The sequence below is a fragment of the Sturnus vulgaris genome, chromosome 3, assembly GCF_052056855.1.
Source record: "Sturnus vulgaris isolate bStuVul1 chromosome 3, bStuVul1.hap1, whole genome shotgun sequence".
Lineage (NCBI taxonomy): Eukaryota > Metazoa > Chordata > Aves > Passeriformes > Sturnidae > Sturnus > Sturnus vulgaris.
Genome location: NC_142245.1, coordinates 50,882,364 through 50,907,326, shown reverse-complemented (window position 1 = coordinate 50,907,326; position 24,963 = coordinate 50,882,364). Strand labels below are relative to the sequence as shown.

General features: G+C 38.9%; 1 protein-coding gene and 1 long non-coding RNA gene across 2 annotated transcripts; both read right to left on the bottom strand.

The window, feature by feature from the left end:
- Nucleotides 1-236: 236 nt before the first annotated feature.
- LOC148224330 (uncharacterized) lies at nt 237-8,234 on the bottom strand. Its single transcript, XR_015802382.1, has 3 exons — nt 8,100-8,234; nt 4,583-4,710; nt 237-2,675 (listed from the first exon to the last, which is right to left on the bottom strand). It is a non-coding gene; the product is annotated as an uncharacterized LOC148224330 (long non-coding RNA).
- A 15,594-nt stretch (nt 8,235-23,828) lies between these two features.
- On the bottom strand, nt 23,829-24,465 carry SF3B5 (splicing factor 3b subunit 5). Its single transcript, XM_014879094.2, has one exon. It carries the CDS (start codon nt 24,244-24,246, stop codon nt 23,986-23,988), a length of 261 nt encoding a protein of 86 aa, XP_014734580.1. The 5' UTR covers nt 24,247-24,465; the 3' UTR covers nt 23,829-23,985.
- Nucleotides 24,466-24,963: the final 498 nt, after the last annotated feature.

The window sequence follows — 24,963 nt, the reverse complement described above, 5'->3', positions numbered from 1 at the left end:
AGAAGCTCTGTGAAGGCCCATTCTACATCTCCAATGTCATCATCATATAAAGTGAAAACCTTCGAGGTTTCTCAAACTTTGAGTGTGTAAAAGATATTTATCTATGGAAGCTGAGCTTCTTGATGAGTTTAAGGAGATTCTTGGGACAATACTGCACACAACTGAGCTGTTGCTTGTACTTAGCAAGTGCATTGGCTGTTAACCTGTGTTATAAATAATAAAACGATTAAGCTGAATTAAGTATCATCAAAAGAAACGATTTCTATTTCGCGACAGAAATATGGTCCTCTATAGCCACAATCAAAAAGGACAGCGACGAGCCCGGGATGGGCGCTGGGTGAGCACACACTGATCCGAACTCTATCGCTTCGGATGCCCCTCTCTCAATGTCATCTCAGCCGGTCCTGGTTTTATACAGCTTTTTTCGCCTGGGGCAGAGGTCCTCCTTTCTTTTCGTTGTTTCCCATATTCACGTAGCTCTCTTTCTCTGTGATGGGCTGGACAAAACTATTTCAAGGAAGCCATGAATTTCGATGAATGCAGATATTTGCTTACTGAATCCAATATTGAGATGTAGTTTTTCCCTGATGACTCTGGTTATCTTGATTAGCGACACTTATCAAGTGTTTATCACTTTGGTGTTCCCAGGACTGTCTCGGGAAGAGCTATCTCCTCTGGAGCCATTTCTATTAACTTGCTAATTTAGATTCCTCTGCTTTTATCAACAGCTGCAGTTTTGCAATTCTTGTGAGGCAATCTTTGTTTCTCCACTGCTGCCTATGTTCTAAAGATTTTATGATTTTTTTTTATACAATCCTGTTTTATTTCACTTCAATTACAAACCAACACGAATTATTTTATAACATATATTACACCTGTGAGCACCACAGCAGTTATACACTTTCTGTCTCCTGCAGGGCACCAGGGCCAAGCTCACATGCTTTGGCTCAGGAGAAGGAGATGATGGAGATGATGGAGATGATGGAGATGATGGAGATGATGGAGATGATGCCTTTGCCAGCACTCTAAGTGCTCTGAGAAGGCCTAATAACTGTGCTTGGCCTCACCTGGGGACTTCTCACACATCCCCTGTCCATTGGCTCAGGAGCCCCATCTAAGCTCAGGCTCTGCCAGGTGATCTGGACTGGCTCTGGCTGATCCTCCTCCCTGCCTGGAGCTGTCAGATGGCAAGTGTTTTTAACTACCCAGTCCCTTTGTATTTTGTATACACCCGAAAGAATTCACTGTAAAACTTGAAAATGGAAGTCTTGAAATGCATCACACCATAGCCTTTTAGGATGATTTTGTCAAGAAGCAACTTACTGACATATTTGTGCTGACACAGGTCAGTATATAAAGACCAACATTAATTGAGTAACAGCAGCACCATGAGACTTCGGTAAAACCTGCCCTGTTTTCTTAGTTTGAGGGTTATAAAGTTTCTCAGTAAATCAGAGTATTAGCATCAATACTATCAAGTGTCATTTGATACTGGTACTGTATGTGGTTATTAAAGCACATTACAATATACTAATGACCAGCTTTTCCTTTCACCCAGTGAAACTGTAACTCACATAGCACTACTTAGAAGACGACAACCCCTTTTTTTTAAAAAAAAAGCAACCTTAGTAAATAGTTTTAAAGTTGCTCTTCCTATCTGAGCTCCTGAGAAGGGTGCAAAACTGCTTATCTGCAGAAGAAAAAATATGAAGCAAAATATGAAGCAAAATACTCGATACTTTCAATTTCCTCTCCGATATCATTGAAAATAAGAAGTACTAATAATTTAAAATCACAGTTCAAGTACGACTGTAGCTGGTTATTTTTCGTTTCCTAAGTGCAATTGTATAATCACAACAGATAGAAAGACATGACTGATTTTGCAGTTCTGAAACTATTTGCAAGTACCAGTGGGCATAAAGGATGACCTTCAATTTTTCTTCTGCACCAGTTATTCTTCCCAGGAGCTCTATAGCTTCAAGCTATAAAATCTAGTTCTAGGTGTACGTAGCTAAAATTTAGCATCTGCTTGTCAAATTTGAGAGTGAAATTTTGCAGAGAAGCATCTTCTTGGCTTAAGACAATAAAATACAGGGTAAGTATTAACACGATGTGTTCTCTGCTGTTTCTGTTTACTTTAAATGTGCAACACTGCAGTTCAGTTAGTACAAATATACTCCAGTTAACCTATGGTGGTAGGAGATAATTCTGCTTTACTGGCACTATTAAAAATGAGAGTTCTATTTCATTATGGAAATGTGGAGAGTTAGTCCAACTTTTCTCACCAAAGTATACAGTTCCTCGAGGACAAAGAACCCCAAACAATACATGAAATTTTCTCTGAAAGTCAGATTTGGGATGCAGCTGGAGGTGTTGTTCCCAGTGAAGCACAGGGCTGAAAAGATAGGCTTTTTGCTAGAGCCTGGAAGGCTGGGCAGGAGGCTGGAGCTGGCAAATGGGCTTTGGCTCACAGTTCATCTGGCACAGTGTGTGGGGTGGTGGGCCTGCAGCTGAGGCCAAGATTCAGGTCTGATTGTATTGGGTTTTGAATTAATGACAGTAAGGATTGAAGACCTGTGTTCATCCTGGGAATTGCAAGGAACCCGGTGCTGATGCAAGCAGCAGCAATGAGAGATTATGCATGGTAGATTATTTGGTATCTGGTGGTCGCCAGGCTGTAGAGAGATAAAATGAGTGTTATGCTTAGGATGTGGGGTAGAAGAGCTATAAGAGTTTGCTTTGTTTCTCTCTTCAAGGTTTAAGTCGTTTAAGTCTCTGTAGCAGTTTTCCCATTTCCTTTTAATAAAATACTTCAGAGTTGCTCTCTTTATTTCACCCAGTAGAACTGAAAAGTTCTCCAAATATGAAGATCGGGGAGAAAATGCATCACTACTGCACCTTAGGAAACAGATAAGAAGAGAGCTTCATAAACCTGTTTTACGAAGCTTTTGCAAAATCAAACAATGGATTAATTTACACCTGTAACCCATTTTTTAGACGTTCAAGGTGACAAAACTGATAAAAATTTAACTGAAGCAAGTAGATTAGTATTGGATTGATTCACCTCTGCTCATTAGTCTTCAGTATCAATGAAGACCTAGTCCCACTTCATACTAAATATTTGCAGGAAAAAAGTCATTATGACTATTTTTAAGCTGAAAATATTTCATCTCTGCATTAAATCTGCAACGTTTTCCCCAAGGTGCTAGTATTCCTCTGGTTTGCCTCAGAAGAAGAAAGGAGGGGGAAAAAACAACTCAAAACAAACCTAAACCCAGAGAAAAAAACAGGAAAAATCAGACAGCTTTCATCACTTTATAGAGTATCTGCTAATTTCTCTCTACAGTACAGTATAGATGTCTGTCATGACACTATAAAAGAACAAAGTTTCACTTAAACTTCTATTCAACTATTCCATTTAGTGCATTTTGAAAGTAATAAGTGGAAATTAATATGATAATCACAAGGAAACAGGACACAAATTCATTCAGGAACTTGATCAACACACTTTTGTTCAGAAAATAATAATGCGGCACTTGAGGAGAAGGTTTGGCATTTAAACAAAAGCTGGATGCATATGAAACAATGTTTTAAATTTGTAAAAAGGTGACAATCCTTTTTGCTTGACTTCTACACATAGAAGTAGGAAATAAATTGCTTTTTTAAACAAAAAACCATTGTCTTTTTAAATTATTGCTCATACAGAACTCTAGGTACACAAGAGCAACAATATTATTTTCTTAACTTAGAGTATTTCCTACTTCTTTTGAAAAAAAGCATTATTTTTATGATTTTTAGCTTCCATTCAGAATACAACACATACAATTTATTTGCTTTAAAAGAAGTACTAACTTGTTTTTGGGTTTACTTTTTGCTGGGGGAGGGGAGAGAGTTTTTGGTAGTTTTTTATTTTGGGGTTTGTGAGGTTTGTTTATTGTTTTTGTTTGTTTGGTTGGTCAGTTAGTTGTTTTTTTTCCCATCATCCATTTTAGTACTGGATAGAGCAGTATAAAAAGTGATAAAGTAAAAAAAAAAGAAATCCCTGTCTCATTCCCTTGAGAAAAGGAATTTGTAGAGAATCCAAGATGACAACACTCTACAAACAGTAAATTTAAGCATATTGTATTCCATTTCTGTTAAAAACTCGCAATTTTGAACAGAACCCACACAACAAATGCTGGCTTAGCATTTTCCTTGCTCAAAAGGAAACTTGGTTCTTTATGGATTTTTGTGAATTCAGTTTACACCCCATGTATATATTATGCACCAAATGTGAAAGGCAAGGCTACTGCAAAACTGCTAAAAGGGACAGAGTTAAAAGCCTTTGTGTGATCCTCATATGAGAAGAGTGAACTCCAACCACCAAAATGTCCTCTCACTGCTCTGAAGGATATCTTTACTAAGGAGATGTCAAAGGGTCTCAGGTTAGACCTCTCTTCATCTCCCCAGTGCCATGTGAACATCAAAACCAGGACCAACTGCAAATTACTCTTCCTCCTGTTAGTCCATTCTTGGATTGTTTCACTCCTCAGGGAGCTCCTGCAGTTCTCATAAACAATTTTCACTTAGTTAAAACACCCACCTGGCTCACTTCTAGACCTTTCCTTGCCTCGGAGAAACCTACATGAATACTCTGATTTATATTTTCAGAAAACAATCACTCCTTTTCTGTTCCTGAAGCTTGTGTTTTACAGTCTCCACAATACCATCCTTCACAAAGAAAAGAGAGAGAATATGCCTGAGTATTTATGGACAGTAGAAGTGGTCCAACACGTCAAGAGAAAAAAAAAACTTTTTTTTTTAATATTCGCTTTTCTTCAGCTTCTTTTCTCTGAAAAATGTATGTCTGCTTATTAACTAGTCAGTCTTAAACAGAGTATGAACATGACAATCTAAGACAATCCCAGAATATTAGACCCTCTCTCCCTAGAGATAGACATTTACCCATACTCATTAAGAAGCTTCTTTCTCCAAATCTGGTACCCAAGTTGCCAGTAGTAACAATGCCTTTTCAGTTCACTTGAGATGTTTCCACCAGCTTCTTTATGATTTCTCAACCTCTATAACAGTATGATGCTCTAAGAGGAGTCAGGACTTGCTAATGTTCCCACCCTTGGGAGAATGCAACATCTTCTATTTCTCACCATGGAATCAAACCAGGGACAGAAAAGATGTGAGAGAAAAATGAGATTAAATTTATTTCAATACATTACAAAGATTATATTGTAAAGAATACATTACTACATTTGGAGAAAAACAAAGAGAAATGACAAAAATACACCAAGTGCCCTTTGGATGCTTTGTTTGGAATGCCTCTTCTCTGGCAGAACCAAGACCTGAAACTAGTGGAATACTATTGCCATGGTAGAAATTGGGACTCAGTTCTTGAAAGAGCTGCACTCCCAGGCATAGCTTTCTTGAATAAGAACTACTAACTGATGAAATAGTAAGAAAACCCACCTGAGTGTAAATATACCCTTGCATCTTTCCTGTAACCTTTAATCTTGGTAGTAATTTTAATAGAGAAAACTTTCAACTTCTCTACAAATGAAATATAGTTTGTTCCCTAAAGAGCAGCCTGTTGGTGAATTGTTCTAGAGAGGTTTAATACTTCGGTTATCAAAAAAGAAACATATGGTTATACTGGCTTGTCCATGTAAACTAAGCATGACTATGTAATCTTTTAGAATTTGCACACACAATCTCATTTCACTACATAATTTTTCTAAGTTGTATACACTTGAGCTATTTAAGCTTCTCGAGCTATTGTATAATTGCATATTTCTATTAATAATTAATCTAACAATTACATGCGATCATGAATTAGAAAATGATGAAGGTAAGGCATGCCTTCATTAGCTGTATTTTAATCAAAGCTAGTCTTATTCCAAATATGACGTTAGCAAAAAAGAAAATTTTAGTTTTTGTAACAAGAGTTTGTTATTCAGTACTTGTCAAGTATATGGACCCAAACCAAACTTGCCCCCACGTTCATGCTACTCTTCTCTAAGCTATCATATAGAACATTTCATCTTCTATACCAGGACAAAAAAGAAAGATGAAGAAAATCATTCTATCAGTCACAGGTTAAGGAAAAAACAACTCCCTCAGGCAGATGGGCTCTTTTACTTATCCCTTTCTTGCTTTGAGACCAATCCAGGCTCCCAAAGCAGTAAGCAGCAAGCATGGCCTGTCTCCCTAGACATTGTAAGCATCACAGAGATGACCAGGATAAGCCTGGCCCGGGGCTAAGGATGCTCGTTCAAGGAGATCAGGAAGACATTGGAACAGACACCACGGTTCCAGCTGAAACCCGGCAATTCATTAAAAACATTGTGACAGTCAGCAGTGCAGATAAGAGCACATTAACTCCGATCCCTCTCTGATCTTGGAGCAGCATGAGGTTTGTATGACTGAGCACGAAGAAAGCCAATGAAATGTCTGACTAAGTGTGAGAGTATCACCAATAAAACCAACCTGACACAAGGCCTCAATGCATCCATGCTTCTGTCATTCAAGCTGCTCTGTATCACAGCTGAGTAAAACAGGGCAGAAAAAAATAAGAAAACCAGAAATTCTTTCAAGTCTAACTAAAAAAGATAAATATCTAAAGATACAACTAAAGCAAAGTTTAAAAGAGCAAGGTTTTTCCAGTGAACAATCCCCTCTTCCCCTTATTTCTAACATAATTTTACATCTCTGTGTTACTAAAAGAAAATAAGCAGAGCTTTTATTGAAAAGGTCTGGTTTATTTGACTATTTTTATCAGAGAGAGAAACTTAAGTCTGAAGCAAGCAAATGCCATCAGCTGCAAGCCACTTAAAAGATTATGAAGTTCCACAGCATCTGTGGGTCACTGGAACAATGGTGCATACTAGGAGACAATCTAGTACTCTTCTGTCTATGAAACATGGTTATATTTTGAGTATATAGTGATTTTTTTTTTTTAAGAGCAGAGAGGACTGTGAAATTGGAGTACCTTATCTTCAGCCATTCCAGATCAGCAGCTAATTCACTAAAACTACAAAATTCGACACATTTTTCCTTTTTTATGTATGCAAACTGACAAATTTTCCTTTCCAAGGTGCCTCTAAGAGATGAGGCAAACTCTCTTACTCCACAGAAAGGGCTCTGTGGAACTGCAGTGCAGTGGTAACAAGAAGGCAAAGTATGTCTTTGGAGTTCTTTTCCCAGAATTCTTTAGATGGTCTATGAATTAGTAAAAAAGATAATAGTATTCAGCAATATTGAAAATATCTCAGCATTCAGATTTTTTCTGCATAAAAGAAATACTAGTATTTAATATTGCAAATAACTTAAGACTATGTGATTCAGCTTTATGTAAAAATCTACGCTTTTTAAGAAGTAAACATGTAAAATGCTTATTCTGTAAAGCAAGCAAGAAAGTCTCTCAGTTTACTTGAACCAGTAGAATTTGACCCAAATTATTATTTGCCTCTAACATGGACCTTGTGTTGTTGAAGTGCATGAAAAGAATTTCCAAATCAGCAACCCACAACTATAATTTGCAAGTATGTGGCTTCATATCAGGGGTAGCAAAGAAATGTTTGTTTTTATTCTGTGAAATATGGATGTCTCCCACAAAACTCATAACTGTGCATTAATATAAACTTGGAGTAAAATAATCAAAAGGGGCATACTTGGTAGTACCAGGAAATGAAACAAAACAGAAAATCTGAATAAATTTTCTAAGATATATTACTCTTAAACTTCATAATATTTAATAGCTGGAAGCTATTGAAATAGCATGAAATCACCTAATTTGATCTTACCATTAGATTTTACCCAGGTACCAGTAGATAAACCTGTTCATAGAAATGTTCCCATTCTCAGGTAACTAAGCTGTATGTCCCAAGCATAGACAAGAGTTTGGCTCTCAGTAGTGACAGATGAAGCCAAGATGAATGGTATCAGCAGGCAAACTATACCAGTAACTGCTGGAGGAAGCAAAAATTCTCGTCTACCCGGAGAAAAAACCTTTTCCCAGTTCTGAAAGTATTAGTATGAGCCTAGTAAGCATCTCAGCCTTGAAAGTACCTCAGCACAACTTTCCTTCTAAAAAAGAGAATTAGTCCTACCTTGTAACTTTTCTGTAGTTCTGCTTTTGTGATCCTCCTTTGAACCATCTCAAGGAACTTCAAGGCTGAGCAAGGACAAATATAGAAGCATAGGGGAAAGATTAAAAGTGTTATTTGGAAATTACCTAACCATTGGTTTAGCAGCAACTCCTATTAAAAAAGAAAAATCATGGAATGAATAATCAAACCACCGCATGACTGAAGTAGCACTCATCATAGTTGTGTTGAAGATAAATTGGGTCAGACCATAATTTCTTTCTGTGAAAAGAGTAACATGCTTTGAAGGAGGAGGCAGCAGATGCCATATATCCATCTTTTGTAGAGTTTTTGACACTTTTTCCACATATCCCTAGTTTGCTTATGCAAACGTTACCTACTCTAGAGGAAATATGCACACTGAAGGTACAAAACTGGTAGAAAACCTATTTAGAAGTAGCTATCATTAATTCACTACCAATGTGACATCTGCAGGAGTCTACTCTGGGGCTGATACAGTCTGATGCATTAGTTCTTGAAGTGGGTTGTAAAGAAAAGAGGAAGCTTTTTAAACTGGCAGTTACACCAGCCTGTGAGGAACTGCAAGCATTTTGGGCAGGAGGGCTATAATTCAAAGTGATCTTGACAAACAGGAAATAAATTTGAAAAAGGAAACTGCAATTCAGTAAGGACATGTGCAAAATGTAGATGCAGAGCAACAAGCATACATACAAGTTGGGGAATGTTTAGCTGGCAGCTGTGCTGAAAAGGATCTGAAACTCCAGGACTGACGTGCTGTATGTAAGTCAACAGTATCAATGCCATTGGTAAAAAGCACACATGACTATCATGCAGGAGATGGATAAAGTTGTTATTCTACCTTTTTCAACTCTAAGGGCTTACCTGCAGTACTATGTTTAATTCAGGTACATTTTAAGAGAGATTTGGACAAATTCCAGAGCCTAACAAAAAGCAACAGGCATGGTGGAAATTTCTAACACATCTCCTCTGAGGATAGACCGAAAGCACTAAGATTGTTCAGGCTGAAGAAGAGATCAAGGGGAAAAATCATTTTAGTTTTAAAATTCTGAGGAATGCACCTCCTGATTGATGCACAGAGGGAGGCAATAATCTACTGTATTTGCAGGTAATAGGAGTAATATGCATATGCATGGCAGCAAAAAACGGCATTATTAGCTGATACAATTGTCCCACTCTACTCAGCACTTGACAGGCCACAGCTGCAGGACAGTTCTGATCCAAACAAAGAAAGATGCAGACAGCCTAGAGAGGGTCCAAAGAAGGAACACAAAGATGATCAAAGACTGAAGGAGTGAGGTCTTTTCTCGATGAAGAAAAGAAGGCTCAGAGGTACCTCATCAGAGTATTACAGTACTTAAAGGGTGTCTACAAGGAGACCAGAGGATCTCTATTCACAAAGAGCCACATGGGGAAAGACAAAGGGCAATCAGTACAGACAGGTTGCACTGGGAGAGGTTTCATCTCTGTATAAAACAGAAATTGTGAAAGCAGTCAGTCACTGGAACAGCCTCCCCAGGGACATGATAGAGGCCCCAGTAATGAAGGTTTTCAAGATGTGACTGGACAGGCTGCTAGATAAGTCCATCTAAGTAGGCTCCCTTTCATGTGAAAAGTTGGACCAGATTATCTTTTGAGGTCTTTTCCAACACGTTACATGAACTTTTTCAGACCACAAGTAAAAATGCAGCAGCAAACAATGGGTAAAGGGGATGCGTAAATCCCAACTCTGGAAGGTTTTTAAGAACAGTCTGTGATGATATGTACATGATTTGCCTTGCCTTAGAGAGGTCAAAGAGACTGCAGGTCACTTTAGAGTCCTATGATCTTGGGGCAAGCATATCAAATAGACTCTTCTCTCCACAGCTCATTTGACTAGTACCAATTGCTACAACTACTAAAAGTGGTAAGTAGAATCAATACAATGAGGCTGAGAAAGGCAGGCTCTACCAGCTTATTAAAAAAGAAATAAGTTTGGGTAGTGTAAACAAAAGATGAGAGCTACGAAACATCAAAAGTACATAATAATTCCAAGTACAGTAAAAAGCATAGTGAGAACTATAAGTAATTTCATAACCATTTACTAGCAATTTTATAACCATTCACTAGTTATATATAAGACTTATGTATGTATATAAGAATAAAGATTCAAGTGTATTCCAGCTTTATCTAATAATGCAGAGAAGTGAGCTGCAGTGGGGAAATAGAAAACCAAAACCATTTAGAGAAGGTGATTCAATAAGCTATATATGAAAGCCTGGGAGAGTTGGAGTAATACAAGAATAATCTTTAGTTCTTTGAGGATCTGCAGGCCTAAGTAAGAGAAATGATCAAGAGACCAGAGACCCACAATATAAAAGTAGAATAATTGAGTCAAGAGCTGAAATTGAGAACAATAAAATATTAATGTGTTTGATAGGTAGAGCCAGACTACGTATGATCTCAGGAAAAGTAGTATATGCTAGTAATATGACTTTAGCCATGAAACAGTTTTCAAAATCATAAAAGCACCTAGCAAGAAACCTTGCTCATCAAAATACCAAAGAGATAAGTAAAAGTATCTAGTAAGTATTTCAGGAGTAAATCAATTAACCTTGATTCTGCTATTTTCCAATACATTGGTGTTATGTAATAGGTTTCCATTTGAGTAATTTATCTATTACCTGCACCTGAGAACTTTGTCCCTGATGTGGTCAGGTTGCTATGCCCTTGCTTTAAAAAGCCTTTTTGCAGTGACAAGAAACCAGTAGCAAAACACATAGGTATTAAATTCTGCATCCTGAAGCGAAAAACTTAAGCAATAAGAAGGAGTAACTGCCTTTCGATTACCTGGCTAAAGAGCAGTAAGAAATAAAAAGGCTAGAAGAAGTTGTATCAGGAAAGAAAAAATGTTACAAACACAGAAAAAAGAGGCAATACTATGTTAAGTACAAATTCTTTCTGTGTTCAAAGAGTAGACAGAGAACCCTGACAGAAAAACATCACACAGAAGGAAAAGAAGAATCAAGGACAATTATTAGATTTCTGCTTTCAGAAACAAAATAACTGAGTTAATAAATGTACAATGAAACTAGAAACAGAGAAAGGAAAAGCTCTTTGCCAATAATGTTTTTATAATGAAGTCATGACTACTCAGAAGGTAACAGAATCTAGACAGGCATGTAAGTAGGAGTCAGAAAATGTACAATTGATAAAATGTACATAGAAACAATAGCTAAAATAGATTCTCATTATGAATCGTGACAGGGTAAAGATATATTAAAACCCCTTGACAAGATGGGATTCTTAAAGATCTCTATGGATGGCAATAGAAGGTTGTAAGGTTATTCAACTCTGAAAACTGAATATTAGAAAAGTACCTTCAGTCAATTCCTCACCTCTTGCTCAATAGAACGGGCAAAACAGAGTCTTAGATGTTGTCTATGTTGAATATCTGAATTGCAGGATATTTTTTAAACTACAAGCATCTTTACAAGTAATTTATGTTCTTGCTGTGCACAGTAGTTAAGGAGAAAAATTTTATGAAAAATAATGTTCTGTTCATTTTGCTTTTAATCATCAAACCATTTATATGTTTAATTAGTAATTCACTAAGTTTCATTTTGAGTTCATATTACTCAGAAATTACTCTGAATGTCAACATACACTGACTTCTAAAGTATCTTGATAAACCTCATATGTAACTTCGCCAGAGCAGTACATTTAAGTAAGAGAAAACAAAGCTGAAGTTTTTATTTTTGCTTGGCAGATACCAAAACTGACTAGCACATTACCAGCATATTGCCCTAGCAGCAGCAGAATTACCATAGAACTCAGTGCCCATCACTGCAGAAATAAACTGCATGTTAGGTTGAATGCAGAATTTTAGTACAAAACTAAGATGAGGTTTTTCAGTTATTTGGTCCCAGTCAAAACTTATTCCATCTTTCTTGGAGACTGAATAAATTTTAAAAGTTGCTGCAAGCTGTCTTTCCTTTGACTGCTATTTAGACATGCTCAAGCACAGAGTGCTCTCTACAAACACCAGCTCCATCTTATGCATTGGCCAAGTGCAACACATTCAAGTGGATCACCTAGAGTCCTCCTAGAAAGGACTTGTACAAGTCCAAGTCCAAAATTGTGTTACCCCTCCTTGGCGAATCACAAAAGGATGGAAAATTTTAATGACTTTGATATAAAGGCATAAGTTGCACAAAACAGTAATATTTTTGATAAATATGGCTTGAAAATTTGTCATGAAGGCAAACAAATTTACATTGGCTCATTTGCCTCTCAGATGTCTTCAATGAAGGTCTAGCAAGACTCTATGACAGATTGATTAGAAACAGATAACAGCAAGGATTCACAACACCCTATTTGCAATAGAACTATTAAAGTATTCCCCAAGTTAAAAAATGGCCACTCTTTAACTGACAGTAATGATTCTTACTCAAGTAAGACTAAGATTCCAAAGCAGCGAAAGCATGGAAAGAACATTAATAAAATACTGAAGAATAAAATAACCCAGAGAGATAAATAATAAGGTTTAAAAAGATAGGCTTGAAGAATGAAAAAGAAGACCTATGTGAACCTACCAAAGGACTACAAACTAAAGTCTCCAAACTGATTTCATAAAAAACCTCAACCCTTAAAAAAAAAAAAAAAAAGATACCAAATGAACCACATCAACAATTATTTCTGAAACAAAACAAGTACATTTTATAGAATAAATTACTTTTCTGGAAAAAAAAAAAGATGGTGGGAAGTAGTGCACAAATAAAATACTATTAACCATAGGATACAATAGGGATACTCAGGAGATTCATTGGTCTTTATTCAAGCTTATTGTACTGCTAATAAACAGCACAAAAGGAAAACAATTTAATTAAAACATATGCAAAGATGCACTAACCATACAAGGGAAGCAATAATATTTTGAAAAATTAAAAAGCAACACTGCTGCACTTAGTTACAGACAAATTCTATCTCAATATCCAGTGTTTCAAGAACACCAGAAAAATTAGACCTAACATCATGTGCTGTTACAGTGCCATCCTGTGGCAAAGTACCCAAAATGTTCTGTGAACATAAGAGTTTTCCAAACGATAACCTCTTTTCAAATAGACTTAAAATTCTACTCCTGAAGACAGGAAATCATCAGTAGAGATTTGCCTATACTTCAGCAAATGCTGCTCAAGAAGCACTAACTTTAGTGAAAATACATTAAAATTTTTCTTCAGAGGTTTCATGACCTCATTGTCTTGGACACAAAATTTAAACCTATGGCTTCTGAAACCTAGTTTTCTGGCAGTGAAGTAAAATGAGTTTACCTTCTTTTCCTCATGCTGCAAAAGAAACATATATTCTACTATGTTGAAAATATTGGTACACAATCTGAGATACAAGGGAGTGCTCATGTGAGTCTCCTAATTACTACAGCCCATTTAAAATTAAAAAGGTCTTACATTTCCTGTTAATATCAGATCCTAGAATTGTGCTACTTCATAGTTCCAGCCTTGCTTCAAGTCTCTGAATAAATAAAACGCCTAGGACTTGATTTCCTTAAAACATTTTAAAACTCTAAACTGGAAATATGTTCAAATAGGGGGAAAATAGTAGGTTTCTTTAAATGTTTTGCTGAATTTTAATGTAAGAATTTTTTGCATTTGGCCTATAAATAGAAACTGTAGTAGACTGTGAAATAAGTTTTCTGCATTACAGAATTTGTTTTATGAGAACAAACACAAGAAGGTGATAAAACACAGGAAGAAGAAGACCCATGGTCATAACTGGTTGCATACATACTCCGGGAAACACCAGAGATGGTAACATAGTTCAACAAAGTCAATGAGGATAAAGAAATTCTTAAACATACGCAAAATTCTTTTCTGAGGAAGGACTGCTTATGTGCCACCCTGAACTGAGAACACTCACTTCAGGACTAGGAAACAAGTCAAGGATTGAACCAACATGGAAATCTTCTCAGTTCAAAGACTTTCAGATCTCTGAGAAGCTGCCACTGACATTTAGATTTCAAAAAAACCACATATATTTCTACTGCCAATATCCACATTCTTGGGGCACACCAGCTTTCTAGCATAGTTAGTCTTTATGACTTGCTTTCAAAGCACTAGAAATGCCAAATACCAAAACTTGATTATATTTTGCTATCATGAGAAAATAACCCACTAATCAGTTAAACAATTAACTTCTCCCAAAATAGCACTGAATCTCGAAAGCTGTTAGGCTATCCCATCCCAGATCTTGTTCCTACTTTGTATACTCAAGTGACACCTAGAGGCTGTCCCTGCATGTGACAGATTTTACCTCTTGTTGAAAGTTGGGCTATGACAAAAATCTTGCTCTATTGTTCATCATTCTAGAATTCCTGCAATATTTTCAGAATACATCTGACATCTACAAACTTTCTACATGTACACTACAATATGCCATCTTTGTTCGTGTCCCTTTCTACTTCCCATACATACCAAATGTAAGATAATTGGAAGCCCCTGCAACTGAAAAATCAGGTGAACACAGCGAGTACCTGCTTTTGAATCCATTGAAATACTCCATGCATCCATAATTACTACTCTCTCTTTTTCAAAAGTCTTGTTCATCTCCTTCTAGCAGAATAGGAACTGCAAACTCATCTCTGCTTTTTGGCAGGATGTGAAAGCTTGGAGTAGGTTTTCTTTTCTTTGGTCATTTTCACAGCCATCAAAGTACAGACAAAACTCATCCTATTATTTTGGGGCTGTACAGATTCTCAAACTGGATTCCTTAGCTGCTCCTGACTTCCATTGCCTTTGCAATAATGAGTAAAGTCCTAATATTGTAAAAAAATTACTGTCAGGAAAAAGAAAAAATAGAATCGTGACACTGAGAATGGAATACATATTGCTACGTCTTCAGCTGTAATGAAAATGTGATTATCAACCTCAGGAACTGCTTAATGTCAGCAGATCACATTATGTACTATGGGAAGTGCATATTGCAACAGAGGAACTGTAAGACATAGGATCTCATAATAAGTAAGATGGGGCAAAAAAGTCCTCTTTAGATCAGCATATCAAACCTTGGCTTACAGTAGCTTTCTATATGGAATATTCTTAACTCCAGAATAGTAATTTTTAACTGCCCCTTTATCTAAGTAATTTCCATAACACACCTAAGGTATCACAAAATTGAAGGTTGGTATTTTTTGTAAACTATCTCTCAGTGGCAGGTATCAGGCATGGCTGTTACTAAGAAGGTAGCAAATGCATCATATTAAAATCCCCAAAAGTTCTCATCAGTAAAAGCAGGTAGAAGAGAAAGCATGATAGAGTTCATCGGCAAGGTTCGCTCAGTTGGTTACTAGATGGTAAAAGCACACAGAGAAAAAGCAAACTGAAATCTGAAATCGGAATCAATCATCACAAAAGTGAACTCAACTCAAAAATTATCTATGCGGAGACAGGGGGAAGGGTAAGGATAAGAAAGGGTGAGGATTAAAGGGAATAAGGGAAACCCTCCTGTTGACCCTCACAGAGTTCAAAGTGGACTCCCTTGCCTACTTTGCCCCAGACTCAATCAAAGATGTAAAATGTATCTACATGTGAATGCAATGCAATGCAATGCAATGCAAAGCAAAGCAAATTTTCTGTCCCAGCCCAGCTACTGGAGGCTTGGCATAGGCCAGTCCAGGCACAGGGGATTTTGGAATAGGATGGGTGGGGACAGGACAGGTGTGCCCAGGATGGAGGCCCCGAGGCCTCACTGCTCACCTGAGCAGGTGCGAGCCTCTCTCCTGACCTATCCCAAGCACTGCTTCCCTTGCATTGCCAGGCAGTGCTCAGGACTAAAGGCAGAAACAAACCCACCGGCCTGCTGTCCCTCAGAATTAGAAAAGGAAAAGCTTAGGTGCTTGACTGTAGTGAAATAACACAGCTCTAACAATCCCCAACATGACTGAGGACTGTCTTAATGCAAGTGTCACACAAATTAATAATGTCTTCAATCCTAGGTCTTTGTCACAACTTTATTCTGAAGGAGAGCACAGAAAATGGATGCATAACTTTTCTAGCCAAACTAGGAACAAAATCTTTTTCTGAGGTAAAGGAGGAGATGAATATGCCCGGGATGAGAGCTTGTTCTCTGTCTAAATTCCTATATTTTAAAGGTACAAGTAAAGCAAACAAGTAATCAGGATCAGTTCCAGAAATCCACTGAGATGATTTATATATACAAAAACCAGCCTAGAGTTTACTCATTGCTGAGCTATGCTTGGCTGCAAAATCATCTTGACAGCTGAAGTAAAAGTTGGATGTTGTCTTTGCTATCCTAAGAGGGAAGCCCACAAGCCCTGAATGTTTTTCTTTCATGTATATATTTTGTCCTGCCTTGCAAATATCTAAGTGTTAGGGTATTTCCAGAGCTAAACTTGAGATTGTGCCATTTTCAAACTTCAGAGTAAAATTCTCCCCAGTTGACTGAGCATACTCATATTTCACCCTCCTCATGCATCTGAAACAGCTCTTCTATCTGGAATGTATGCATTTCCCATAAGGGGCAAAAAAAAAGCTTCTTAACGTCATGAGATTTTGAGTTGGAGTTAACACATTAAAAAGAAGAAAGCTGTTCACGAGATACAAGAGGTTTCCCTTGGCAGTAGATATTTTCATTTAACTTTTCCAGTTTTATACAGTGCTCCTGTTTCACACAGATGCAGGGAGACCCACAGATGGTCACGGTGCTGTTGGGATATACCCTGCTGTCTTGGCTGCCATCCCCTGTGCTTTGGGACTCAGTCACAGGGCTCTGGTAAATTCTCTGCAGCTTATTGCTCTCCAGTCTGTAAAGGCACTTCTGTCCTTCTGAAGGAGACACTTAGCCTGAGTTGCTGCAACTGATTCCCTTAATGACTCATGCCAAAGGCCTGGAAGTTACAGCCAGGGAACTCAGGGTTGGAACTTGCAGCACACTATCCACCTACTTCGGGGAAACTGCCTGAGGGAGTTTTTTCTGCCCTGTCTTTTTGCTTATAGTGCCCCAGTGATGCAAGGAAAGTTCCTCCAAGAGGCAGAAGATACCATATTTGACTTTAAAGAAAAGATGCGCAATGGCCACCAGCTACAGAGCAGCAGGTACATCCTCATTGTTAGTTTACCACAAGTAACTTGTTCTTGAGCCTTTCTCTTCAGTTTGTTATATTTATTGCAGGAAAAGAGCATCTTCACAGAGCGATAGCCAGGAACAGGCATTTTCCTTTGCGTTCACTCCTCCCTTATTTTCTTTTTGTAGACAACGCCTGAAGCTCCCTGCTCAGCTTTGCCAAGAAAAATGCTTTGTTCCTGGTTCATGACATTAGCTTTTCTGGTAAAGTCCTTGGAGAAGTGGGGAGGTAGATAAACTTTCAGAAAAAGGCTTACAGCTAACTGCCATAAGGACAGCATGAAGGATAAAATCTCTTCCTCTAAGAATTATTAAGCACTGTGATCCCTCAACATTGCTGCCTCATTTCCAAGAAAACATACATTATGTCCAAGAGATAATACTGTTCTTGTACATTGCTGACTTCAGCCCACCTTGCTTCTGGTGCTGGCAGTCTCACCAGTGCATGTGTTAGATATGTTGCTTCAATTCGTTTTCAGTGTTGTAAGTTTGGCTTTTCAGGGTCTCATCTGCACCATGCTTCATATTCTGAGAGCCAAGCAGCAGCTCAGAGTGATGCTCTTGGAAGGATGAGGCCTGTGTTCTGCAGCTCACAGCCACAAAACTTTGGTATGAGGTTCACGCAGCTAGAAGATGTAACTGGACATTATCCCATCAGCTTTCCTAGGGATCCTTTTCCACTGGGCTTCACATACACATTTCTTCTGACCAGATTGCAGGTCCTACTGGGGCTCCTCCTTGCTTGCAAGCACCAGGCAGGGTACAAGCCTTCATGGACAGAGAAGAAAAGTCACCTAAAGGCCTGACACAGAGACACTGAGTGGTTAAACGCTGTGATTCAATGAGGATCTCCAGATGAGATAGTGAAAGCTGGATAAGATCCAGGCCTGGATGACGAACAGCCAGAATGTTCAAGTGTCCTGCTCAGCAGGTTGGTAAATCCCAGCCTGCAGGGGAGCAAAGCCATAGGGCCAGCCTGTGGGTCTGCACTGCCCTGCAAAGTCTTCACTTTCCACTCAGACAGTCATCCTGCTGCTGAGATCCTACAAGACTAGTTCCTTCCTGTGACATGTTTGATGAGCATATGGATAGTCTCTTTCCTTTAATGCCTCATCATAAACAAGCAATCAAAATACTGGGAATAAAGTCACAAAGTGGAGCACTGGGGGAACTGTTTGCCAAAGCCTTCACTCACTGCACAGCTTCCACAAAAGAGGTAAGGAAGGGCAGGTGCCACATAGTCCTTCATCCTCAGTCTTTTTAAACTTGTTTTATTAGTTTCACGCTATGGTTGTTCTGTGAAATGGACATCAGAGAAGTGACACCTAAAGGCCTGATGTTTTGGATGCAATGTTGCCTTGACAGTGATCTAGCAGAAGGACATTTGAAAAAAAGCCGTACCCTTGAGCACGACATGAAAGCCTGTGGGTTTTACAGTAGAAAAGTAACATTGTCACATGCCCTGCGTGGAAAGACATGAGAGATACTGAGAGCACTTTTACAACCTTAGCAACAGCTTTGATCCTTTCCAGAGCAAAACAAAATACTCTTTATTTTGCTCAGCTTGAAAGGTACCAATTATGACACTTCAATAGACAAGATTTTTCCCACTCATATTAGAATCATAGAATCAAAAAGTGGTTTGGGTTGGAAGTGACCTTTAAAGGTCATCTAGTCCAACCCTCCTGCAATGAGCAGGGACATCTTCACCTACACCAGGCTGCTCAGAGCCCCATCTAGCCTGGCCTTGAACTCTTCTAGGATAGAGCATCTACAATCTCTCTGAGAAACCTGTGCCAGTGTTTTGCCATTCTCATAGAAAAAAAATTCTTCCTCAAACCTGGTCTGAATCTACTTCCTTTCAGTTTAAAACCATTGTTCTATCACAACAGACTCTGATTTTTAATCCGTCCCTATCTTTCTTATAAGCCTTCTCTTCCCCCACAAACATGGACCTGCTCAGGATGAAACAGGCTGCTTTAATTTCTTCCTTGAATTTTCTTTCCAATGTTATTAGGACAGTAACTGTTCAAGTCACCAGTTTCCTAATGTTTCTTGTTCCTCCAAGAAATCTTATCAGAACAGTAAGGTTAAGATGAATACTTAATTACTGGGGCCATGCTGTCACTGGAAAGGGTAATAAGTGAAGAAATATGCTTCAAACTTAACTAATTTTATCTTCATCTTGTGGGTGACATTGGAAGCTCACTGCTTGTTTTTGGAAAACTATGTTTAACAAAAACATTCTACCTCCTCTAAATATCCTTGGCTTCTCCGTTATTTCTATAGCTTGGACAGTAATCAAAAGAAATTTTCAGTCTGTGATGCATACTAAAAATCTGAGGATTGAGTGTAGCTGATGATACATGATGGGAAAGCTGTTACGCTAGCAACTATTAGAATTTCCCTTTTAAAAAAAACAGGAAGCAGATTCAACTTATTTTAATACTATATGAAATGAACACTGCTTACATGCTACTCAAAACTTGTTTGCCTATGCCAGCTGATGTCTGCTCAGTTGTGTGTGATCATGTTTAATTCTGATTCTCCGGGCTTTACACGTGTGCTCAGCTGTGCAGGTAGCAAATCACACAGCAGCCTGCAGGTTATTACCCCATAGATTCTGCACAGATTGTAATGACTTCTGGCTCAGAATATAAAACATACAGGTTTCTTGGCAAAGGCAACTTAAGACATTTTCACATCCTGTTGTTTATTCCCAGTCTGTCCACAGCAGCTCACTGCTCAATTATGCCAGTGCCACGTGTGGTCAAGCTATAGCTTGACCTGATGGGAGGAGAGAAACATTAAATGTAACCACGGGGCTTTGTAGGATGTTTACAAACTTTAACTTTGCAAGTTTAATCTTAACTTCATTTCAGCAATGAGATCTACACTGCAGCCCCACAAGCAACGGTATCAGCATTACCTGTGAGGTATACTCTGAGGGCTTCTAAGCCAGCTGCCCAACAGGAAAAAACCATTAGGCAAACATGCCTCTCCTGAATCTGAGTAAATGCTGCTGTAAGTTACCTGCTTAACAATTCCAATTTCACATGTATCACCTCAAACTGATTTTTTTTTTTCAAGATACAAGAAGTTTGAACTGCTTTTCATCCATCGAATAACAATTATTTGGACTAAATTTCTTTTTCACAAAAACCACTCAGTCTAACTGGATGTATATGAGGTGGACTATTCTGGTCATTTGATGGGGATTTCAAAGTAAATTCCAGTTGTGAACTGTTTGTGACAGACTATTCTGGTACGTGTTAAAAGGGGAAGTCCAACATATTTTATGACTTTTGCAATAAAAAGTCATTACCAAGTTGGTATGAAAATGAGAACAAAAAATGGTGAAGTTCTGAACCTAGGAAAAAATGTTATTCTAGTTATATTTTTAGAGCAGTCAGAAGCATACAGGCACATCAGCATCCTTAGACATTTCTTCATGATAGCATAGAATGGTGGCTCAGTTTCAAAAGGCAACAAAGAATACACTGAACTGTACTACATTCCCAAGAGGTTTTTTTCGAATCAAGTATGATTGAAATTAACAGAGATGAATATAGAAGGAAAATGGCAAATAAACAAGGAATAATGGAACGTTAATAGGACTTTCAAACAAAATTGTCTAACTTGCAGCAATATGCCAGAGTTCAAAATATTTAAAAACTAATTAAGTTCTCTGGGGCAATTACACTGGCACCAGGGCAGTAGAAAGTGCACAGAGCATGCATTTATGGATGTATTATAACAACAGTACTAAAATGAAGTACTGCATGATTAAATTCTAACAACCAAGAAACAACCTTTTTGTGTACCATGAAACCAAATAGGTTTTGTGAGGGGAAGGATAATGTTTGTGAGGTTTTCTTAATTTTACTACAACGAATCTATTGAGTTAGTGGTACAATATCACAGAACCAACAGATCTCCCAGGAGGATTCAGAAACCAGTTGTGCTTGTTTTGCATTAATTGATTTGTGGTGAAGCAGGGAAAAGTGTTGCTTAAAATAGCTCAGCTTTAAAAAGGAATTATCTCACATGCTGAAGTAAAATCCTCATGCTAAAGTAGACTACAAATGTTATAATCTATGAAAGTTTAATATATACAAATGATCTTAAATAGCAACTGAGTTTTATGCTGAACATTACTAAAAGGAAAGAATTGGCCCAAATTTTACAGTTTGCAGAAACAGCTCACTAGTGCAATTGCTGCACTGTGCAAATGTTAACTACTGTACTATCATTCTGATAAATCAGAAAACAAAAAAAAAGATCAAGATATTCTGAGCAATAGAGTGATGGTATTGTGGTAGGACTCCCATACTGTTCTATTCACCCACTGTGAAAAGGTGTAATACACACTTGGAACCTCACTGAAAAAGCTAATTACTTTTTTCTATTGGAAAGCTTTATCAGTATTTTAAGTATCCGCCTGTTTTATCATTAACAGTCATATTGCTTGGATATAAAAAGAACATAAGGCAAATATGAAACCAATTTATAAACATTATCCAACAATAATGGATCAATAATCCAGTCATCTTTCAATCAGGATAGAGATAAAAGTCAGATGCATCCCAATAGGGCAGGTAATTAACTTGTTCTTTGTAGGTTTTACCCTTTCCAGTAATACAATGTAAAAGAATTCACTGCCTTCGTTGGTTTTTAAAATGCTCTGGGATTTAGGAAAAATACCATAGTCCATAAACAAACTCTTCAATGTCTCCCAATTCACATCAAGTTTATCTAGAATTCTTAGGAATTATAGCTTCCCTTTGGTTTCCTCAATTTCTTAAGGAACTGTTTAAAATGTTTCATAACCACTACTTAGTACAGACACTCTAAAAACATCTTCCAACCATGCTAAAACAGAGGTGTGTGCTTAACTGGGATCCAAACAAGTATACCCAGAAGAACCAGCAAGTTCGTTCATCACGTGAAACTTGACTTGTCTCTGAGGGTTGTTTGGCCTTTAGAGCGAAGAGCTGGCCTGCAAAGGAGCATTAATCTTTACTTACGTGTCACATATTTGTTGCTCACATTTTAAAATGTACTAAGAATATCCACAGCTAGAGCTAGTTGTTAGTTTATCCTAAGATAAATCTCCTGTGAAACAGTTTTAATTTATGCAGGAGTGATTAAATGGCATGGTTTCTGTTTACCCTTATTGTAGGAGATTCAAGACTTCATAAAAAGTTGCAAGTTCAGCTTGCAAGCCATTACAAAAGCACTTGTTATCCTCAATCCCGCTTTTCCAGCTGCCAAGGCACAGCACTAAGGTTCAAGCCCCTCTGCCATCCTCTGCTGCACACATCAACTGCCTGCTGGCTGCCAGCAGAGGAGACACCTCATGGAAGGCAAGTTTCTAAGACTTGGTATTAGAGCAGACATTTAGCAGGAACTGTTAAACTGAACAGGAAACCTGTTTTATTTAGATGCAAATTTTGCCCAATTTTTTTGCAAGACTGCCTTGCATACCTATGCCTAAGTGCTTGAACTCAACTTAGCAAAACCTTTCAGCCCTGTACCCCAGTATGTTAGGAACAGATGCTCTTCAAATTACCTGCACCAGCTTGCAGGCAAACTGAAAACCAGTTTTCTACATATTCCCCTTATTTATTGTAAACTGAAATAGTTCCCCATAAAACCGGCAGGTAAAATGTCTTTCTGACCACTTCACCCATACCCTCATCTTAGCATGCAACAAAGTTTGAAAAATGCCATCTTTGAATTCTTCAGAAGATGGTTGTACTGACTTGAGATGGCCAGTTCCAGAAAATAATCATTGATAAGCTTTTATAGTGTCTTAATAGAAATACAAAACGCTGGACTTTCCCCTCCAGTGTTAATACAAATATGTCAGAAATGAGAGCATTTTATTTCCCCAAGCAATGTATCTCACCGTTTTGGTCTGAGGTCTTCCCATCTTTTAGAACTTAAAATTTATTTTTACTGTAAATGAATAGAAGACGTATTTTAAGTGACAAATCTGAATCAACATCTGTTCAGTATGCAGTCTGATCTAAGACTGTGTCACCTCGAAGCATTTTACTTCTAATTAGTAGCGAGTAAGCCACATATTCTTATTCCGTATTAACAGAGCCCAACCCAGTATTAGTATCTTTGTTTGATGTAAGGTAGAAAAAACTTGAATGCCAGGTTACTAGAAAGCACAACACGAAGAAAAAAAAGTAGCTGATTTGTATCAGAAAGAACTGAGGTTTGAAAAACTCAAATGTACAGGAAAGAGGAAGATGAGGCGAGAAAACTGTGTTTAAAGAAAAGCCATTTGGGAATTTTTAAGTACTAGAAGAACGGACTATGCTATACCACAAACAACTCTACATATCGCTACAAAGAAATCAAACCTTTTGAATACCAACACACTTCCCCCCTCTCCACCCAAAACTCAGTTTTGTAAGCAAGTATCAATCCGCCCGGTAGGGAAAATAAAGTCTGGGAGTATCCCAGACTTGCACCTCGAATAGTTGCACTGAAACGCTCAATACCGAGTACCAAGCACCCCTGTGGGAACAAAGAGCTCGTAGTAGTAAACTACCAAACCAAACATTAGGAATGCCCAGGAAGCTTTATTATATTCCACATGAAAAAAAGGCGAACGACTGCACAGTCAGAGTCCAGAAGCAAGCATTTTGCGAGGCTTCTCCCGGTCAGTCCTTCGCGGGAACCACACATGAGAGAGAGCCGGGACCAGGAGGATGAAGGGTCACGACTCGTCGGGCTTGTCGGCGGGCGGCCCGCAGGGCTGCAGCATCTTCTCCATCAGGTTGAAGCGGACGCGCGCCTTGCTCTCGTTCTCGGCGATGGCGAAGTAGTTGAGCAGGTCGAAGTGGCCCATGTAGGAGCAGTACGAGTCGCGGTGCTGGTTCACCAGCCACTCCCACTTGGTGGTGTCGGCGTGCCCCGTGCCGATGTACTTGGACTGCAGGTGCTCTAGCTGGCTGTGGATGGTGTAGCGGTCCGTCATGGCGCGGCAGGCGGGCGGGCGGGCGGAGCGCGGGAAGGCGGGCGGCGCTGACGGTCCGGGGCGGCGCTGACGGTTCGGGGCGGCGCAGAAGGGCCTGGGCGGCGCTGACGGTCCGGGACGGCACGGACGGTCCGGGGCGGCGCGGCAGGGCCTGGGCGGCGCGGGCGGTCTCGGCGCCGGGACCTTTTCCGGCGGGGGCAGCAGCGCTTCCCGCCGCTTTTCCTGCCGCAGTGCCCGATGGGAGCGCGCCGGGAAGGGCCTGCCGGGAACTGTAGTCTCCTTTATGCCTCGCCCGGTGGAGAGGGCCCTGGCATAAATAAATATTGGTATAGTAATAAAATAGTTTACTCCCTGCCCGATCACGTCAGTTGGCTAATCCATAGTAATGCAAATGCTAGTTACAAGGCCGGGCCGGCGTCTGTAACACAGGGTTATTTAGAGGCGCGTAGGTGAGGGCTGAGGTCTGGCTCCAGATCAGATTTCGTTCTCTGATCACGGGTACGGGGCTGCGCCTGAGGCGGATGCTAAACTGAGCCTCGATGTAAAGCCTCGAGCTTCCCGTCAATTTGTAAAGCAAAGATACGGCTTTGATACTTTGATACTGATCAATTCACCTGGAAGCCAAGGGGTGCGACCTGTCAAATCTGGCTACGAAATACCCACATAGTGGATCATAGGGAACGACATCAGAAAGTCTCTTCTGCCAGGAGGTGTCAG